This window comes from Bombina bombina, chromosome 1 (assembly GCF_027579735.1).
Source record: "Bombina bombina isolate aBomBom1 chromosome 1, aBomBom1.pri, whole genome shotgun sequence".
Classification (NCBI taxonomy): domain Eukaryota; kingdom Metazoa; phylum Chordata; class Amphibia; order Anura; family Bombinatoridae; genus Bombina; species Bombina bombina.
The window spans coordinates 1,176,574,396-1,176,592,794 of NC_069499.1; the positions used below are offsets into that span (position 1 = coordinate 1,176,574,396).

The 18,399-nt window shown below is 38.3% G+C and overlaps 1 protein-coding gene across 1 annotated transcript; it reads right to left on the reverse strand.

Annotated features, from left to right (window-relative positions):
- Positions 1 to 14,053: 14,053 nt before the first annotated feature.
- Positions 14,054 to 14,837, reverse strand: RPRML (reprimo like). The gene has a single exon (XM_053694314.1). The coding sequence runs from the start codon at positions 14,682 to 14,684 to the stop codon at positions 14,349 to 14,351; it is 336 nt and encodes a 111-aa protein (XP_053550289.1). The 5' UTR covers positions 14,685 to 14,837; the 3' UTR covers positions 14,054 to 14,348.
- Positions 14,838 to 18,399: the final 3,562 nt, after the last annotated feature.

Here is an 18,399-nt window from a genome sequence, read left to right on the forward strand (position 1 = left end):
TCAGCTTCTGTCACCAGTTCTGTTCTCTTTCCGCGTGTTTGTGCAATCATCCTCAGGCTGCCCCTAGTGCATACACCTGTACGTACGGACTACTTGGTGCCAGGGCCGGATTGGGCAGCTGGGATACCGGGAAAAATCCCGGTGAGTTGCAGGCCGGCAGCTCAGCTGGGCTGGCCTGGGCTCCAGGGCTCAGCTGCAGAGAGCAGCAATTTTTATGTGTACTAGTGTAGTAGTATAACTTAACTGTCTGAATCAGTGTATATTTACTTTATTTATATACATATGTAATATACCTAAACACCTATCTGGCCAGGGCCGGTCCGCAGCGCTACTACGCTACCTTACCTAACGCAAGGCAACTTAAGCAAGCCAAGCAATCAGACTGAGTCTGTCGATCACACCACAGGCAGCTCAGTCTGTCACTATGAGGGCGGCCAGGGAGGAAGGAATGCGGGGGTGGGGCGGCCCAGCTGCGGCTTACGTGACGTCACACGTGACCCATGTGACATATTGTGGAGGGAGCCTGGGAGTCTGGGACGCTACCAGCCAGGCTGGGGAGCGTGAGAGTGTCAGCAGCTCAGCGACGAGCCTATAGTGAGGATCTGTACTGGGGAAGAGAGGATCAGCCAAAACAGGATTGCAAAAAAGGGTAAGTAGAAGGATGACAGATACACAGTAGTATAAGGGGTTCCATGGACAGTGCTTCTGGAAGGGAGGCTGCATCAGGAATCCCCGAGGTGACTGCACAGCCCCACTATATATAATCACCTACATTATATGGTATGACCCGTTTGGTATTTTATTAGCAATGAAAACGCTGGAATTGCACTCTGTAAATTGGGTCTATGTTTTGCACAGGTATTTATATATGTGTTTTTTAACACGTTAGCTACCGCAGTGGGCAGTGTGGTGTATGCTGCTGCAGACCCCTATAGCACTCCTTCAGTAGTTGGAGGAGGCAGCCTGGAAGCCACGTGGCGTCATGTGTAGGTAGGGACACTGGGACAGTCACAGACTAAAGAAGACCTCAGGCTGAGGTTCTGACCAGATGATGACGGATGGTCACAGGAGGACACGCAGAGGCAGCCACTCCAGCCAGATTTCCAATGAAAAATGTGCAAATCATCTTAAGGGCAAGCATAGTCATACTCTTCTGCTATGTTTCAATATTCTGATGTTTCAAATTTGCCCCCATATTATTTATTGAATTTTTAATAATGTTGATCGGGATTGTTAATGTTAAAAATGAATCTTCCCACTCTTCTGATAATATGCAGATCAGCACTTTTAGGGTTGAAGTATAGTAGGTGATCAGGGTGGCAGAGTTAAGACTATTTGTGAATGCAGGCTTTGAGACAGGGTTTAATATTGGGAAAATATATTTAGTAGTTGTATTTATTATGGCGAATATTGGGATCATTTGATTAGAGCTATCTTGCAATTGGTACATTTGGGTTATGTGCTGAAAATTGTAGTTAGTGTTATTTCCATATAGGGTTATCAAATGAGTTGCAAGTAGGGTTAAAGTGAAATGGGTGGTCATGGTTAGGGTTAACATTGGCACTTTATGTATTATAGTGACTGGGGTCAGAAACGTTTTGGTGGCTGATTATACCATCAGATGACACTATTAATTTGTGACTCAATTGTAGTAGGGTATCCCTAAATAATAGTGGTATGTGTATCATTTAATAATTAGTGCATTTTGAAACTGTCTTTAAAAAAGCTCATAACTCTGTGCTATTGTTACTAAAATAAATTTATTTCATATTGATAAAAAAGAGTAGATCTTTACATATAATTTATATTAAATTTGAAGTATATGGGTCAAATTCAAACCCTTTTAAATGTTCCCACAAGTTTAAAGGGACACTCAAGTCAGAATTAAACTTTCATGATTTTACACAACGTTTCCAATTTACTTCCATTTACAAAATGTGCACAGTCTTTTTATATTTATACTTTTTGAGTCATCAGCTCCTACTGAGCATGTGCAATAATTCACAGAAGATATATATATATGCATTTGTTATTGGCTAATGATTGTCACATTACTTTGACATGACATGAAGTTTAGACTAAATGCTATAGCATTGTCTTGCTACAATGCATTTGTTGATAATTCAAATCTACTGTATTTACTAGTGCTTTAATAGTTACTATTTTTAAATTAAAATATTTTTTTTAAATAGTTTCTTAAAGGGGGCGGGACTGGAGGGCGGAGCTGGAGGGGCGGGGCTGGGTGGGGCGGGGCTGGGCCGGTCTATACAAATTTCCAGGGCTGGTCTGGTTTCCCAGTCCGGCACTGCTTGGTGCTAACACTATTCTGATACTATACGGATAGAGAACAAAACTGGTGATAGAAGCTGAAATTAGCATTTCTTATTTTAGGCAACAGGTTTGGGGAGATATCGGACAGACAGTACCAGGCAATCTGCCCTGCAATCTGATCTGTCACAACACCGGAGTTAGAAATTAGCCCTAAACTCACAATGTGCATGCGCGAAATGCTGTGCACGAACGTGACTTGCCGTGCACAACACTAAGCCCAGAACCATATCCACAATGTTAGGGAAATAGTGACGTCACAAGTAGGAGGGAGAAGGCAGCCATTTCAAAACGACCAAGGCTTCAAACAATATCTTTTTTGCATGCATGGAGAAAAAAAACCTCCTGGGGATACCGTTAGTCTGTATATTAACTGAGCAAGGATTATAATTATGTAAGTATATTTGTAGTGTTGGCTGTCCCTTTAACATATATATATATATATTGTCATGAATTACCGTTCATCGCCGTGTCGCCGCGGCTCCCGGATCTCTTCTGGGGTTCTACGTCACGTTGCTAGGCAACGTGACGCATTCTCTGACAACCCCTATGACGTGGCGGCCTCTCTCTGCCTTTAAAATCTCGGCGGGAGATTTACTCGGTGCCCGTTTGTTTTTTCTCTCTCTCTCTTCTGCCGGTCCCTGTCTGAGTGAGTACAATTTTGAAACCTGACCCTACCCTCCTCAACTTTGTTTTGCCAATGCCTCTTGCTTCCAAATCTTGATTGCCTGCTAACCTGCCTAAAAGGACATTAGCATTTGTTTGCTGACACCTGCTTAAAGGGACATAATCTTTGTTTGCTTTAATCCTGCTAATAAGGACCTTATCATTTGTTTGCTTACAATCTTGCTTTAAAGGACATTATCATTTGTTTGCTGACACCTGCTTAAAGGGACATTATCTTTGTTTGCTTTAATCCTGCCAATAAGGACATTATCATTTGTTTGCTGACACCTGCTTAAAGGGACATAATCTTTGTTTGCTTAAATCCTGCTAAAAAGGACATTATCATTTGTTTGCTGACACCTGCTTAAAGGGACATTATCTTTGTTTGCTTTAATCCTGCCAATAAGGACATTATCATTTCTTTGCTGACAATCCTGCTTAAAAGGACATTAACATTTGTTTGCGGACACCTGCTTAAAGGGACTTTATTTTTTGTTTGCTTTATTTCTGCTAAAAGGACATTATTATTTTTTGTTTGCTATAAACCTGCTTAAAGGGACATTCTTAGTTTGTTGCAAACCTGCAAGAAAGAAGCATATTCATTTATCCACTATCAACCTGCTTAAAGGGACATAAGCTTTGTTTGTTTCTATTTTCCTGAGAAAGGAACGCTATCTCCTGTAAAATAATTCTATCCTCAAGAAGATATTTTGAATTAATATTCTTTTGGGAAGTTCTGATACCCTGCTTATTTTGTTTCCTGAGTGGGTCACGTCCTGGATATTTCTCAGTGTGCTAGCGTGTGTTTTAATATCCACGCTAGCAGTTGGGTTAAATCCTGAACTGACCAAATACGGCTGACATTACAAACGGGCCATAAATGGACCCCACTGAATTATCCATGGCCGTGACTCACCAGGGACAGTTACTGGGATCTCATGCTACCCACTTGCAATCCTTGGATACTAAGCTGGATCAAATCACTACATTATTACAGAGCTTGGTTGCTCCTATCCCTCCCAATCCTAACATTGAGGCATCCTCTCCTCCTATTCCCAACAACCAATCACAAGGACATTTGAGTCCTAGGATTCCTCTTCCAGATAAATATGATGGGAATCCTGAAGATTGTAGGGGTTTTTTGAATCAATGTCGACTTCACTTTCGTAACAGTCCTACCCTTTTTGCTACTCCCTCATCTCGGATTACATTCCTTATTTCCTTAATGAAAGGAAGAGCTTTGGCCTGGGTATCACCTCTGTTAGAAAAAGATGATCTTATACTTCAGGATGTGGATGCTTTTCTTTCTGTTTTTTCTAACGTGTTTGACAAACCTGGAAGGACTTCCGCTGCTGAAGCTTCTCTATTAGACCTACGTCAGGGTGGTCAATCAGTGTCTCAATATGCCATTGAGTTCCGCACTCTTGCATCTGAAACTAATTGGAATCAGGGAGCTCTTAGAGCAGCTTTTCGCAAAGGACTTTCAGAACGTCTCAAAGATGAATTGGTGTATCGGGAACTTCCAGACTCCCTAGAAGCCTTAATAAATCTTTGCATCAGTCTTGATTCTAGATACCGTGAACGCCAACAAGAAAGAGAAAGAAATCAGAGGTCCTCAACTCAAACTCCTTTTCGTCTGGCTCCTCGTTTTTCTAACCCGGTAACAACTGCCTCTCCTTCTCCTGATCAAGCTGAACCTATGGAAGTAGGAACCATAAAATTAACCGAAACTGAGCGGTTGAGAAGACGTTCTCTTGGCCTGTGTCTATACTGTGGCCTTAAAGGGCATTTATTAAGGGATTGTCCTACCAGGCCAGTAAAAGCCAGGGCTTAACTTCTGTCCAGGGAACTAAGTTAAGCCAAAAACATGTTCATTCCCTCTTTAATAAACTCTTTGTTCCTGTAACCCTTCAATTGGGTGATAACAAGATTCATACCCAAGCTCTTATTGATTCTGGTGCTGGAGGAGTGTTCATTGACTCCACTTTTGTGTCCACTCACACTATTCCCTTACTAAGAAAGAAGTTTTCAGTTTCCGTCTCTACTGTTAGTGGAGATCCTTTGGGTTCCGGACTCATCCAGTTTACTACTATACCCATACTTTTTTCTGTCGGAGTACTTCATTGTGAGAGGATATGTTTTGATGTGATTACTACTCCTCAATTTCCCATAATCCTGGGTCTTCCGTGGCTTCAGTTACATAATCCTACCTTTTCTTGGACCCATGGTGAACTCACCTCCTGGGGATTATCTTGCCATACTAACTGTCTTCAACCACTTACTAAAATACCACTCACTATTGCTCTTACTACCGATACTTCTGGTCCTCTACCTACGCAGTATCAAGATTTTGTCGATGTCTTTTCTAAAAAAGAAGCAGAACGTCTTCCTCCTCACCGTTCATTTGATTGCCCTATTGATCTTCTCCCTGGAGCTCCTTATCCTCGAGGCAAAACTTACCCACTTTCTAGGCCTGAAAATGTAGCCTTGGAAGAATATATCAAAGATAATTTGGCCAGAGGATTCATTCGACCCTCCTCTTCTCCTGTAGGGGCTGGGTTCTTCTTTGTGGGAAAGAAGGATGGCGGACTGCGACCTTGTATCGATTACAGAGGCTTAAATCAAATCACCATCAAGAACAGTTATCCTTTACCCCTAATACCTGAATTATTCACATATCTTCAAGGTTCCACCATTTTTACCAAGCTCGATCTCCGTGGAGCATACAATCTTATCCGTATGCGCAAGGGTGATGAGTGGAAGACAGCCTTTAACACTAGATTTGGGCATTATGAGTATCTTGTCATGCCGTTTGGGCTGTGTAATGCCCCTGCTGTTTTTCAACACTTCGTGAATGAGATTTTTCGGGATTTCTTGAATATTTTTGTTATCATTTACCTTGACGATATATTAATTTTTTCTCAGAACTACCAAGATCATATACATCACGTCAGGAAAGTACTTCAACGTTTAAGAGATAACCATCTATTTGCCAAACTGGAGAAATGTTCTTTTCATCAAAGGTCCATTCCCTTTTTGGGATATGTAATCTCTGAATCAGGATTTGAAATGGATCCAACTAAACTCTCTGCCATTTTGGAGTGGCCTAAACCTGATTCTCTTAAAGCTCTGCAACGTTTCCTGGGATTTGCCAGTTATTACAGGAAATTCATCAAAGGTTTTGCTACTATAACGTCACCTCTTTCGTCTCTCACTAGGAAAGGACAAAACTGTAAAGATTGGCCTCCTGAAGCTGTTGAAGCTTTTGATTCTCTCAAAAAAGCTTTCTCTTCTGCACCTATCCTGCGTCACCCAAATCCGGATTTTCAATTTATACTTGAAGTGGATGCTTCATCAGTTGCTGCTGGGGCTGTTCTTTCCCAACGTATACCTGACACAGGAAAGATCCACCCTGTGGGATTCTTCTCCAAGAAATTTTCTCCTTCTGAATTAAATTATGATGTAGGTAATAAGGAGTTACTTGCTATTAAAATGGCACTGGATGAATGGAGGCATTGGTTGGAAGGCACTTCTTTGCCGTTTACTATACTCACAGATCATAAAAACCTTCTCTATCTTCAAACGGCCAAACGACTGAACTCCAGACAAGCACGTTGGTCTCTGTTCTTCTCACGTTTTCATTACAATCTGTCTTATATTCCCGGTTCTAAGAACATCAAGGCTGACGCCCTTTCCAGACAATTTCAAGACACTTCAACTCCTGAAACTGGTACCATACTTCAACCTCATAAAGTCTTAGCCCAGTTATCAACCTCGTGGTTACATGACTTACAATCTGCTCAAAAGGATCTTCCTTTGTCTTGCAAACCTCCTGATGGCCTACTCTTTGTTCCTAAACGTCTTCGTTCCAAGATTCTATATTGGGCTCATGACAGTCCTCTCTCTGGACATCCTGGCATCAGTAACACCGCTCGAAAGCTCAAGCAACATGTCTGGTGGCCTACTCTGTCTCAAGATGTTACAGATTATGTCTCAGTATGTACACAGTGTGCCAGCAATAAGACTCCTCGTCAACTTCCCTCCGGTTTGCTTCAACCGTTACCCATTCCTCATCAGCCTTGGACCCATTTATCCATGGATTTTATTACCGATCTTCCTCTTTCAGCTGGAAACAACACTATCTGGGTGGTTGTTGACAGGTTCACTAAGACAGCTCACTTCATTCCTTTACCTGGTTTACCATCTGCCAAAAGACTTTCCGAACTTTTTCTCTTACACATTGTGAGATTACATGGCTTCCCTCTGAACATTGTTTCGGATAGAGGAGTACAGTTTGTTTCTCGGTTTTGGAGATCACTCTGCAAACACTTTGGAACAACTATCTCTTTGTCTACGTCACATCATCCGGAGTCTAATGGCCAAACCGAAAGGGTTAACCAGTGCCTTGAAACTTATTTGAGGCATTATGTGGATCATCATCATTCTAATTGGACTGGTTACCTTCCACTAGCAGAATTGGCTCATAACACACGTTACAACTCCTCTCTTCGGACCTCTCCTTTTCATGCAGCCTATGGATTTCAACCCAGAACGTTTCCTCTACACACCTCTTCCACTGAAAATCCTGCTTCTGATCTATCCGCCAGGAGGTTAACTCGTCATTGGAAGAAAATACACCTTCTTCTTTCCAAGGCTTCTGAACGTTATAAGTTCTATTCTGATCTTCGGCGACGGAGGGCTCCCAAATATCAGCCTGGCGATAAGGTTTGGGTTTCTTCACGTCATCTTCGCCTCAAACAGCCTTCCACCAAATTGGGGCCACGATATGTGGGTCCTTTCCGAATACTGGGTCAAGTATGTCCTACTGCTTACCGAATTGCTCTGCCCAAGACCCTCAAAGCCCATCCGGTATTTCACGTATCTCTTTTGAAACCTGTATTATCTAATAGGTATTCTAAACCTCTGCTCAAACCTCCACCTCTTTTGGTTCAAGGCCTACCTGAATTTGAGGTCAGTCACATCCTGGATTCCAAACTTCGTGGGAAGAAACTGTATTATCTCGTTCATTGGAAAGGTTATCCTGTTACTGAACGATCTTGGGAACCTGCCCGGCAGGTGCATGCCCCTGCCTTAATTAAGGCCTTTCACAAGTTCCACCCTACTAGGCCTGGTCCTGTCCCCCGGAGGGGTCCTTGAGGGGGGGGTGATGTCATGAATTACCGTTCATCGCCGTGTCGCCGCGGCTCCCGGATCTCTTCTGGGGTTCTACGTCACGTTGCTAGGCAACGTGACGCATTCTCTGACAACCCCTATGACGTGGCGGTCTCTCTCTGCCTTTAAAATCTCGGCGGGAGATTTACTCGGTGCCCGTTTGTTTTTTCTCTCTCTCTCTTCTGCCGGTCCCTGTCTGAGTGAGTACAATTTTGAAACCTGACCCTACCCTCCTCAACTTTGTTTTGCCAATGCCTCTTGCTTCCAAATCTTGATTGCCTGCTAACCTGCCTAAAAGGACATTAGCATTTGTTTGCTGACACCTGCTTAAAGGGACATAATCTTTGTTTGCTTTAATCCTGCTAATAAGGACCTTATCATTTGTTTGCTTACAATCTTGCTTTAAAGGACATTATCATTTGTTTGCTGACACCTGCTTAAAGGGACATTATCTTTGTTTGCTTTAATCCTGCCAATAAGGACATTATCATTTGTTTGCTGACACCTGCTTAAAGGGACATAATCTTTGTTTGCTTAAATCCTGCTAAAAAGGACATTATCATTTGTTTGCTGACACCTGCTTAAAGGGACATTATCTTTGTTTGCTTTAATCCTGCCAATAAGGACATTATCATTTCTTTGCTGACAATCCTGCTTAAAAGGACATTAACATTTGTTTGCGGACACCTGCTTAAAGGGACTTTATTTTTTGTTTGCTTTATTTCTGCTAAAAGGACATTATTATTTTTTGTTTGCTATAAACCTGCTTAAAGGGACATTCTTAGTTTGTTGCAAACCTGCAAGAAAGAAGCATATTCATTTATCCACTATCAACCTGCTTAAAGGGACATAAGCTTTGTTTGTTTCTATTTTCCTGAGAAAGGAACGCTATCTCCTGTAAAATAATTCTATCCTCAAGAAGATATTTTGAATTAATATTCTTTTGGGAAGTTCTGATACCCTGCTTATTTTGTTTCCTGAGTGGGTCACGTCCTGGATATTTCTCAGTGTGCTAGCGTGTGTTTTAATATCCACGCTAGCAGTTGGGTTAAATCCTGAACTGACCAAATACGGCTGACATATATATATATATATATATACATAGACATGTCTAAATATTTGTATGTATGCATATATATATATATATATATAGATATATATATATATATATATATATATATAGATATGTGTACATACATATGTACTGTATATATGTTTTACTGTATATTTACTGTAAATATTTAACGTTCCAATGTTTACTTACAGGATAATTTTTATAAATGCATATTTCTATTAATATCTATATATGCCTATACCTGTATATCTATTCCTATAGATACATAGGTATATATATCTATTTTACATTAACATTATCAGATATACCTGTATATAGAAATATATATTTAATAATAAAAAGTACTTTTTCTATGTGCGGAACATAGGAACGTAAAATATGCGTAACTCGCATCGGGGTTCGCAGTTTAGGTCTAACGTAGTTGGGTTAGCAAGCATGAAGAATTGCTAACTTCAATGCACATTATTGAAATATTAAATATAAAATATTAAAACATAATGAAAATTATTAAAAATTATACATACTGAAAAAATATAGATATATTCTATGGATTATTGAGAATATTCTACGGTATGTATAATCATTTTTAATAATTATTATTCCTTCTTGTGACGTCAAACGCCAGGACACGGATGTCTCAATGAGTATACAGCTTATGCCTTGGATATTATTTGGCGGATTTACATTGTAGATGTTGCAGTTCTAACGTGTGGAGAATCCATTTTTGCAAAACAGCTGTTGATGGGTGAGACGGTGTAGGCACATTATATGATTACATTACACCCTAACGGGATCTCTATATATAGCGGGAAGGTGTATACCTCTAAGTGCGATGACAGGTACAGCTATATGAACTGCACTGACTTACATTCTGTTTTAATCACAGATTTCACGGGTTAATACCCTTACTTATATTCTGGGATATTATAAGGGAATTGCATCTAACTGTTTAACGTGGACTATCACAATAGGATGAATATGGATATTTACATGAATGAACAGTTCCATTATTATGCAAACTGTCATGAATAGTGTCAGTACACACTGTGCAAGGATCCTTTTCATATGATAATTACACATGTATGAACTTTGCTTGTCCAGTACATGATAATATTGGATATAATAAATATTCATTGAGTATCCATTTGTTGATGAATGATTTGCATTATTATGATTCTTTAGCACTTTGAAGCTTGTTATCATTATGATATTATATTGTGTCTTCATAATTACTGGTGCCTAGGTTTTTAACGTGGGGGTAGTACTCCTTGGTGGATTTTGTATTTAATAAAATTTACTTTTCTTTATTATATTGTTTAAGAACGCTTCCATAGGCTCCAATGGGAGCTTTGCTCTCATGCCGTGAAACACGGCATGAGAACTAGCGCAGCGAAGGAGGTAAGTCGCACAAAGATGGGCACCAATTTATACACATATTAACACATAAATATATATGTATATCAGCATTTACATATATATTTACAGGGAACACACAGTTCCCATAGAACGCAATGTAAAGGCACTTTTCTCAAACTCCACTTTTAACTCCTAAAAACTGCCTAGTGCAATAGATTTAAAGGGGGAAAAATGCTTCATTTTTTTCATAAAAAACTAAAAGACCCTTTATTTTGGGGGCATTTGGGTCACTTTTAAAAAATTAACCAGAGTTCTGATCTCTGGTTAATTTTCTGGTTAATTTTCTGTGCGCTTATTGCTACCTCAAACTCGCTGTACCAATAACCAGACACTTGTAAAGGCTGGTTATTTTTCGGGCTCCCGCAAATGGGCGAAGTAGCCCGTTTGCGGGCGTGCGATAAATTAGCACTCCACTTGTAATCTAGCCCTATAGGATTCTGGGCACTCAAGATAATAATAATCAATTGTTCTATATTATTTTTTGCTTTATGGAGTGGTGCGGCATAACTAATATATATATATACTGTATATTGTATAGATAGATAGATAGACAGAAAGATAAATAGATAGATAGAAGCTTTAGGCATTCTAAACAATACCTTTGTTTTCCACGTTGCCTGTAACATATATTCAATGAACCAAGAAGTGTATAGGGCAATACTTCACCTTTCATTTAAAAAAAAAAGAAAAAAGAAAAAGATAAAATCAACAATATGAAGATAAATGTTTTTAAGTGTTTAATTTCAAACTGTTTTTTTTTTTGTTGGTTATATTTTACCTCATAACCCACCTCACACAGATCTTTCCACCCTCATCCATAATATCCTATGATGCCCCAGGATATCTATTGATTCTGGTCAATAATAACCATTATAAATCAACCACAGGGGTAGTTTGGGGGGAGTTCATTATTGTAGCACCCCCAGACCTCAAAGGTGTCAGCTGCCCTGACTTTGCAAAGATGACATTTTTGTACATGTTTAGCGCTCTTCCCAGAATAAAGAGATAGGTAAAAGTAGATGAAGGGGGAGAGGGTTAAAAAAAGCATAAATAACTGGTAGACGATTGGTCGGTCACCAGTATTCCCCTGCAACCTTTAAATGTATCTTTGTGCTCATCTTTGTTAGCAGTCTTAAATGTTATGGTCTAGGACCACCCAGCTACTAAGGAATATATTTTTGTGTTCTTATCAATATTCATTAGATATAAAATGCATTTGTAAATGTGGAAGTTTTGCTTATTAGATAATCTTACACATTTCATACAGACTGTATTTGCTTATAAGAGCTCTTTATTGTCAAATCTGCCAGTTACAATAACTATAAATTGCCCCTATCTTCTTATAGTTCATACATTCTTAAGATTTCGGGAAGAAAGTCACATAGTGACACCGAGCTCCCACAGCATGTCCCACACCTTGGTAACCATTTCATTAGAATGTATAGGGCAATGACAGGCCACCTGGCAGTGGGAGTAGAACGCTGATACCATCCTACGGGAAATTCTACTGTCTGAAAATAATCTCATTATACAAATAATTCTAATAAAGGAGACTATGTTTCTCCTGGAGATGATCTCTATCTATTCATACATACAGAATAATGCATCTTGCAGCTTTATTGGAGTTAATTTTAGGTCTCATTAAAATATATCTTGGCAGAAGAGAATTCGGTCTAAAGAGATTTTATTCTTAACTTGTCAGACATAAAAACTGTTTTATCTTTCAGCCAAATCCCAACGATCTTCTGTTCTATAGGGATTTTCATGTTCAGAAGGTTTAAGATGGGGATCTTGGGTGAGATTTCAGCTCTAAATAACTGAACATCTGTTGCAATTTTTTAACAGATATTCTTGGGAATAATAGACGAGTGACAAGCATTAAACAAATAGACCAGAGACAAAAAAAACTCCACTCATTTCAATTGTGTTCTTTTAGGTTTAGTTAGATAACCAAAGGGTTTTATTAATCTGTATACAGGGATTTAATTACCTGTATAATTTATTATAACAATGTGTACTAATTAGGAATTATTTTTCATCTGTTTAATGTATGTACTTAGTAGATTACTTTTGCAAGTCTATAGTTTGCAAATATGTTATTTATGCTGGCAGGTATTAAATTCATTTACATGAGAAAAAAATAAGAATTTATAAACATTGATTTGCAGCACATTGTTTCTATATATATTTTAACCTCTTACTTTCTGGAGCCAGACAGATATATTACTGTTGTAGGGCCACTTGTGTGTGTGTATGTAAGTAAATGTGTTTATGTACGCACTTGTATGTACTATTGTGTGTGTAAGTATATGTGTGTGTATATAAGTAAATGTGTTTATGTACGCCCTTGTATGTACTATTGTGTGTGTAAGTATATGTGTGTGTATGCATTTGTATGTACTATGTATGTGTCTGTGTGTAAGTATATGTGTGTGTGTACGCATTTGTATGTACTATGTATGTGTCTGTGTGTCAGTATATGTGTGTGTGTGTATGCATTTGTATGTACTATGTATGAGTGTGTGTAAGTATATGTGTGTGTGTACGCATTTGTATTTAGCGCCACTTGTGTGTTTGTGTGTGTATGTAAGTATATGTGTGTGTGTACGCATTTGTGTGTTCTATGCATGTGTATGTTTAAGTATGTGTGTGTATGCATTTGTATGTACTATGTATGTGTGTGTGTATGTATGCATTTGTATGTTTATATTTATTTGGGTGTAATTATTTGTTTATGTATGCATTTGTATGTGCTATGTATGTGTGTGTGTAAGTATTTTGTATGTACATATGTATGTGTGTGTACGTATTTTTATGTTTGTATGTGTGTGTAATTATTTCTGTATGTATGCATTTGTATGTGCTATGTATGCATATGTGTATGTACATATGTATGTGTGTGTATGCATTCTTATGTTTATATGTATGTGTGTGTAATTTTTTGTGTATGTATGCATTTGTATGTACATATGTATGTGTGTGTATACATTTTTATGTTTATATGTATGTGTAAGTATATTTGTGTGTACGCATTTGTATGTACATATGTATGTGTGTGTATAATTATTTGCGTTTGTATGCGTTTATATGTACGTATATATGTATGTTTAATAAAGAGGGACATAGCAAGCACAATGTCTACATCATTAAAATATGTTTTTATTCTCAACCAGCAAAATCCAAAAATGACACACAACTTGTTGCAGAAAGACTTTACATAAAATAACTGCATTGCAAGTAAGATATTGTACAAAACATGCTTGGCTTGTCAAATATAGTGCAAATATGACTGAGAAAACAGATTTGACAGGCATCGTACCATGCTTTAATGCATCCACAATATTAGATAGAAATCTCAAGTTAACAAAAAATACATTTAGGATGCAAAGCATGCAATATCAGTACACAAAATGAATTACCTCAAATTAACATCTATATAAAAAAAATGCAAGTTGGCTACTATCAGAAGACCTACAGGATAGTGCTGGAGTTCCTGGCACGTATGTTATGTATATGTCCATTGTACATATAGCAGCTGAGTGTACATTCCTTCACATAGTTTTTTATCATTATACCCCCTGCAGACACAGGGTTATAGGAATCAGTGCAACATTGTCTTTGTTGGTTTTCTTCAGATGTCCAGGGTTGGGATCCATCACATAGATAATTGTTTCTTTTGTTTTATTATTATTCAATACAGACCCAAAATGACAGCCCCCACATCCTTTGAAGGTCTCCTGTCTTTTACAAGGAAGTTTATCATGCTTTCAGATTTTATAAGCAAGTTGCACCCCAGGAAAAATATCCCAAAAATGACAGTGAGGGAGAGGACACACACAACAGCAATTTGTACCACACGTGAGATAAACATGCTCCTCTCATCAGGACTGAGGACTAGAGACCCCCCATCACTAATAATGACAGTCTGGGTACCATTGCAGCATCCCATAATTGAGCCAAGGTCTTGGGAGGACTGATTGTAAACTTCTTGATCTATCATAGTCTGGTTAAAGAAAGTCCCATTCATGACTGAAAATAAAAGAGGTTTCTTTCAAAGGTGGTGGTTAATGAGTCCTCAAAGAAAAATCAGGTTGTCCAAGATCTTGGCACCATGTCCAATAAGTAGGGAGTGAGAAATCTCTTTAATCACTCAAAGGATAAGTCTGTTTCAGATGTTACTTCAGACTTTAGGCACCTCCAGTCTGAGCTCCTGCACATTTCCCACACTTTCTAACAGCTGAAATATTCTGTTGAGGAGGTGTTGGTTAGTCTTATATATAAATGGGAAGAACCATTATTCTGTATTGAGGGGAGAGCTGGCACTTCTCAGCCCAAAGCTTTTCACACTTCACAGGCCAGCAGGCACTGCCTGAGAGAAGGGGGGGTGCATAACAGCTTTAACCCTTTTAGTACTGGAAGGGTTTAAGCATATATACATAAAATTGTACAGATTACTACTACTGTGTGTCTGTGTTTACTTGTACATGTCTTATAAATGTGTAACTATAGATCAGTATTTGTGTATTTGTAATGGTATTTACATATTTACATGCAGACTTTTACAGTGCTTCAGACTGAGGGGAGAATATTTTTGTAAAAAATAAATTTACACACATACATAAATGCATAGTGAATTAACAGTTATGGAACATTCAAATATTAAACGTATGTGTGTGTGTAGCTGTGTATGTGTGTATGTGTGTATGTGTGCGTGTGCATGTATGTGTGTGTGTATGTGTGTATATGTGTGTGTTTATGTATGTATGTGTGTGTGTGTGTGTGTGTGTATATGTGCGTGTGTGTATGTATGTGTGTATGTATGTGTGTATGTATGTGTGCGTGCATATGTATGTGTGTGTGTGTGTTTATGTGCGTGTGTGTATGTATGTGTGTGTGTGTATGTGTGTATATGCGTGTGTGTATGTATGTGTGTGTGTGTGTGTGTGTATATGTGCGTGTGTGTGTATGTATGTATGTGTGTATGTGCGTGTGTGCATGTATCTGTGTGTGTGCAAAGCAGTAAGTGTCAATAAGGGATCAAGTGACAAATGGATAGATAAACTAGCTATAACATGATGAGATAGTATAAGAAAAGGAAAGGAGGAAGGAAAGTGAGTAAAGAAAAAAGGAAGAAATAGGAAAAAAGTAATTAGCAAATGTCTGTATACACCTCTAGCAGCGGATGGATTAGACACTGCTATTTATTTGTCTACAGCAAGTAAAGGGTTAGCTGATTTGTGTTTCAGTTAAATGTGAGAGGGAAGAGGTTAATCCTTGCCCTAAAACAAATGATTGATTTCTGACAAGAAAAGTGACTGTGAAAAAGAGCATGTGGCAATGAAAGAGTCAACACAGCGACTCCTTATTTCTCCAAGACACCGAAGAGCTTTGCAGGTGTCTGAGAGCAGAGGGAACAGGTTAATCACCATTCAGTCAGCTACTAGGGAAATATGTAGTTTTGTTATATATGTGATTGTCGCAAGGAAGTGGTTAATAGCAGGAAAGAGCTTAACCAGTGTCTGCAATAGATTCACTTTATGATCCATCTGTATCAGCAAGGAATTGAGTGAGTGTATTCAATCAACCACCTGTAATTGTGCTAAAAAAGGTTTAATCTCTGCAAATGTCTTTGAAATTAGTGTATCTTAAATTATATTTTAAACAGACTTTGTTATCATAATTAAACTCTGAATGACACATTTTAATTAGCCATAGTTGTAGTTTTGATCTAATTGTTTTTAACTGACAGAAGATATGCCCAGTAATTGGAGTTTTAAACTGATATTTAATCTTAAGAGCCTGTATTGCTCTGGGAATAGTTTGGACAGGCAAATATGGATATTACATTGATTGATGGTGAGTCTCTCAGTTCCCTGATAGCTTTGGCTGGTAAACTAATGCACAAGGAATATATATATTACAAGTGACATTTAATTCCACTTTTCACTAATATATTAACCCACTTGCTGGAAGACAGGTCTACAGTTTGCAGTCATAATTGAATGACACTCAAGAATCTATTTCTAAAATATAGAATGAAAAGGTTAAAAACTTGAAGAAATATACCACTCAAAAAAACCAAATTGCACATATTTCTCTTTTGAAGTTAAGCATTTCAGAAATACACATATAGAAATAATTATTTTTGTAACTTGTATTGTGCATGGGTATACAGAGCATATCTAGATATACCCAATACACCTACATTCAAACAAAGAGAAGTTGTGGCTTGTATCATTTAGGAAATACAATAACACCAATTAAATGATTACAAATCCAAGCTCCTATCAACTCAGATCAAGCACTATGTTTGAATGCTTCTATTTAAAACTGAAATTTGAGTGTTATTTTCCATTAAAGGGATACTCCAAAGCAAAAGTGTTCAGGAGCTCTATAGCTCCATAATAGTTTATGAATTAAAGAGACAGAGGGGCATATTTATCAAGCTACGTATGGAGCTTGATGCCCTGTGTGTCTAAAGACTGCTGCTCCATAAACTGTCTGCCTGCACTGAGGCGGTGGACAGACATCGACGGAAATCCACCCGATCCAATACGATCTGGTTAATTGACTGGCTGCAGGGTGCAATGATAAATGCCGAGAGCGTATGCTGTCGGCATTTATCAAGATGCAGCGGAGATGATCTGCAATATCGGATCATGTCCGCTCACATCATGATAAATAGGCCCCAGAGCATAAAGAGTTAAGAAATGTTTTATTAACTATAAAAATCCTAAAACAACATTCAAATACAAAAAAAGTTTTAAAACCATAAGGGTTTTTGTCTCTCAACAATTGTCTGACCAAACAGAAAGCAGAATGCGGTTCAGAGCCACTTCCATTCTCAGGCTCCTTCCAAGATCAGTAATGTAAGTGTATAAATTATGTTTAAACTAAAAATGTGGAAGTTTGCTATTTTAAAGAAGAGTATACTGCAGTACTAGCAACAACAACAAAAAAACGTTTTCTAATGGTTTGACACATATTCAGCTCACAAACAAAATCAGTTTTGTCTCAGGTATTGTAGTGGTGTGTGGTATAGAGGTGCAGGTGTTTTCTTATTCTGTGCTCCAAAATTGCCTGGGAATGAAAGGACTTTATTTCTATGTGTGTAGATCAACACAATATAATTGTGCAGTATACTTACTCTGAAAAAATTCAGAGTCCAGCTTCCTCTCAAAAATCTAGTCCGAATGATATTATGCGATTAGGTATTCCCCCAATCCACTATAGCTGTGAATACAGGATAACGTACTTAAAATGCAGTATACAACTGGTGCAAAATGTGCAGTATACTTACTCCGATTAAATCGGAATCCGGCTCCTTTTGCAGCACTCCCGCTGGTATAATTGAAAGAAATCCAAAAAGGCAGCAAGCAAAAGTTTATAAAAATACGAATTTATTTAAAATGTCACTATGGACAAATAGATAAAAGCTCATAATTTTTAATCGGAGTAAGTATACTGCACATTTTGCACCAGTTGTATACTGCATTTTAAGTATGTTATAATGTATTCACAGCTACAGTGGATTGGGGGAATACCTAATCGCATATCATTCGGACTAGATTTTTGAGAGGAAGCTGGACTCTGATTTTTTTCAGAGTAAGTATACTGCACAATTATATGGTGTTGATCTACACACATAGAAATAAAGTCCTTTCATTCCCAGGCAATTTTGGAGCACAGAATAAGAAAACACCTGTGCCCCTATACCACACACCACTACAATTACCACAGTC

Excerpts from the sequence above, each read along its gene's own strand:
- RPRML (XM_053694314.1), bottom strand. The coding sequence starts at position 14,684 with ATGAATGGGACTTTCTTTAACCAGACTATGATAGATCAAGAAGTTTAC.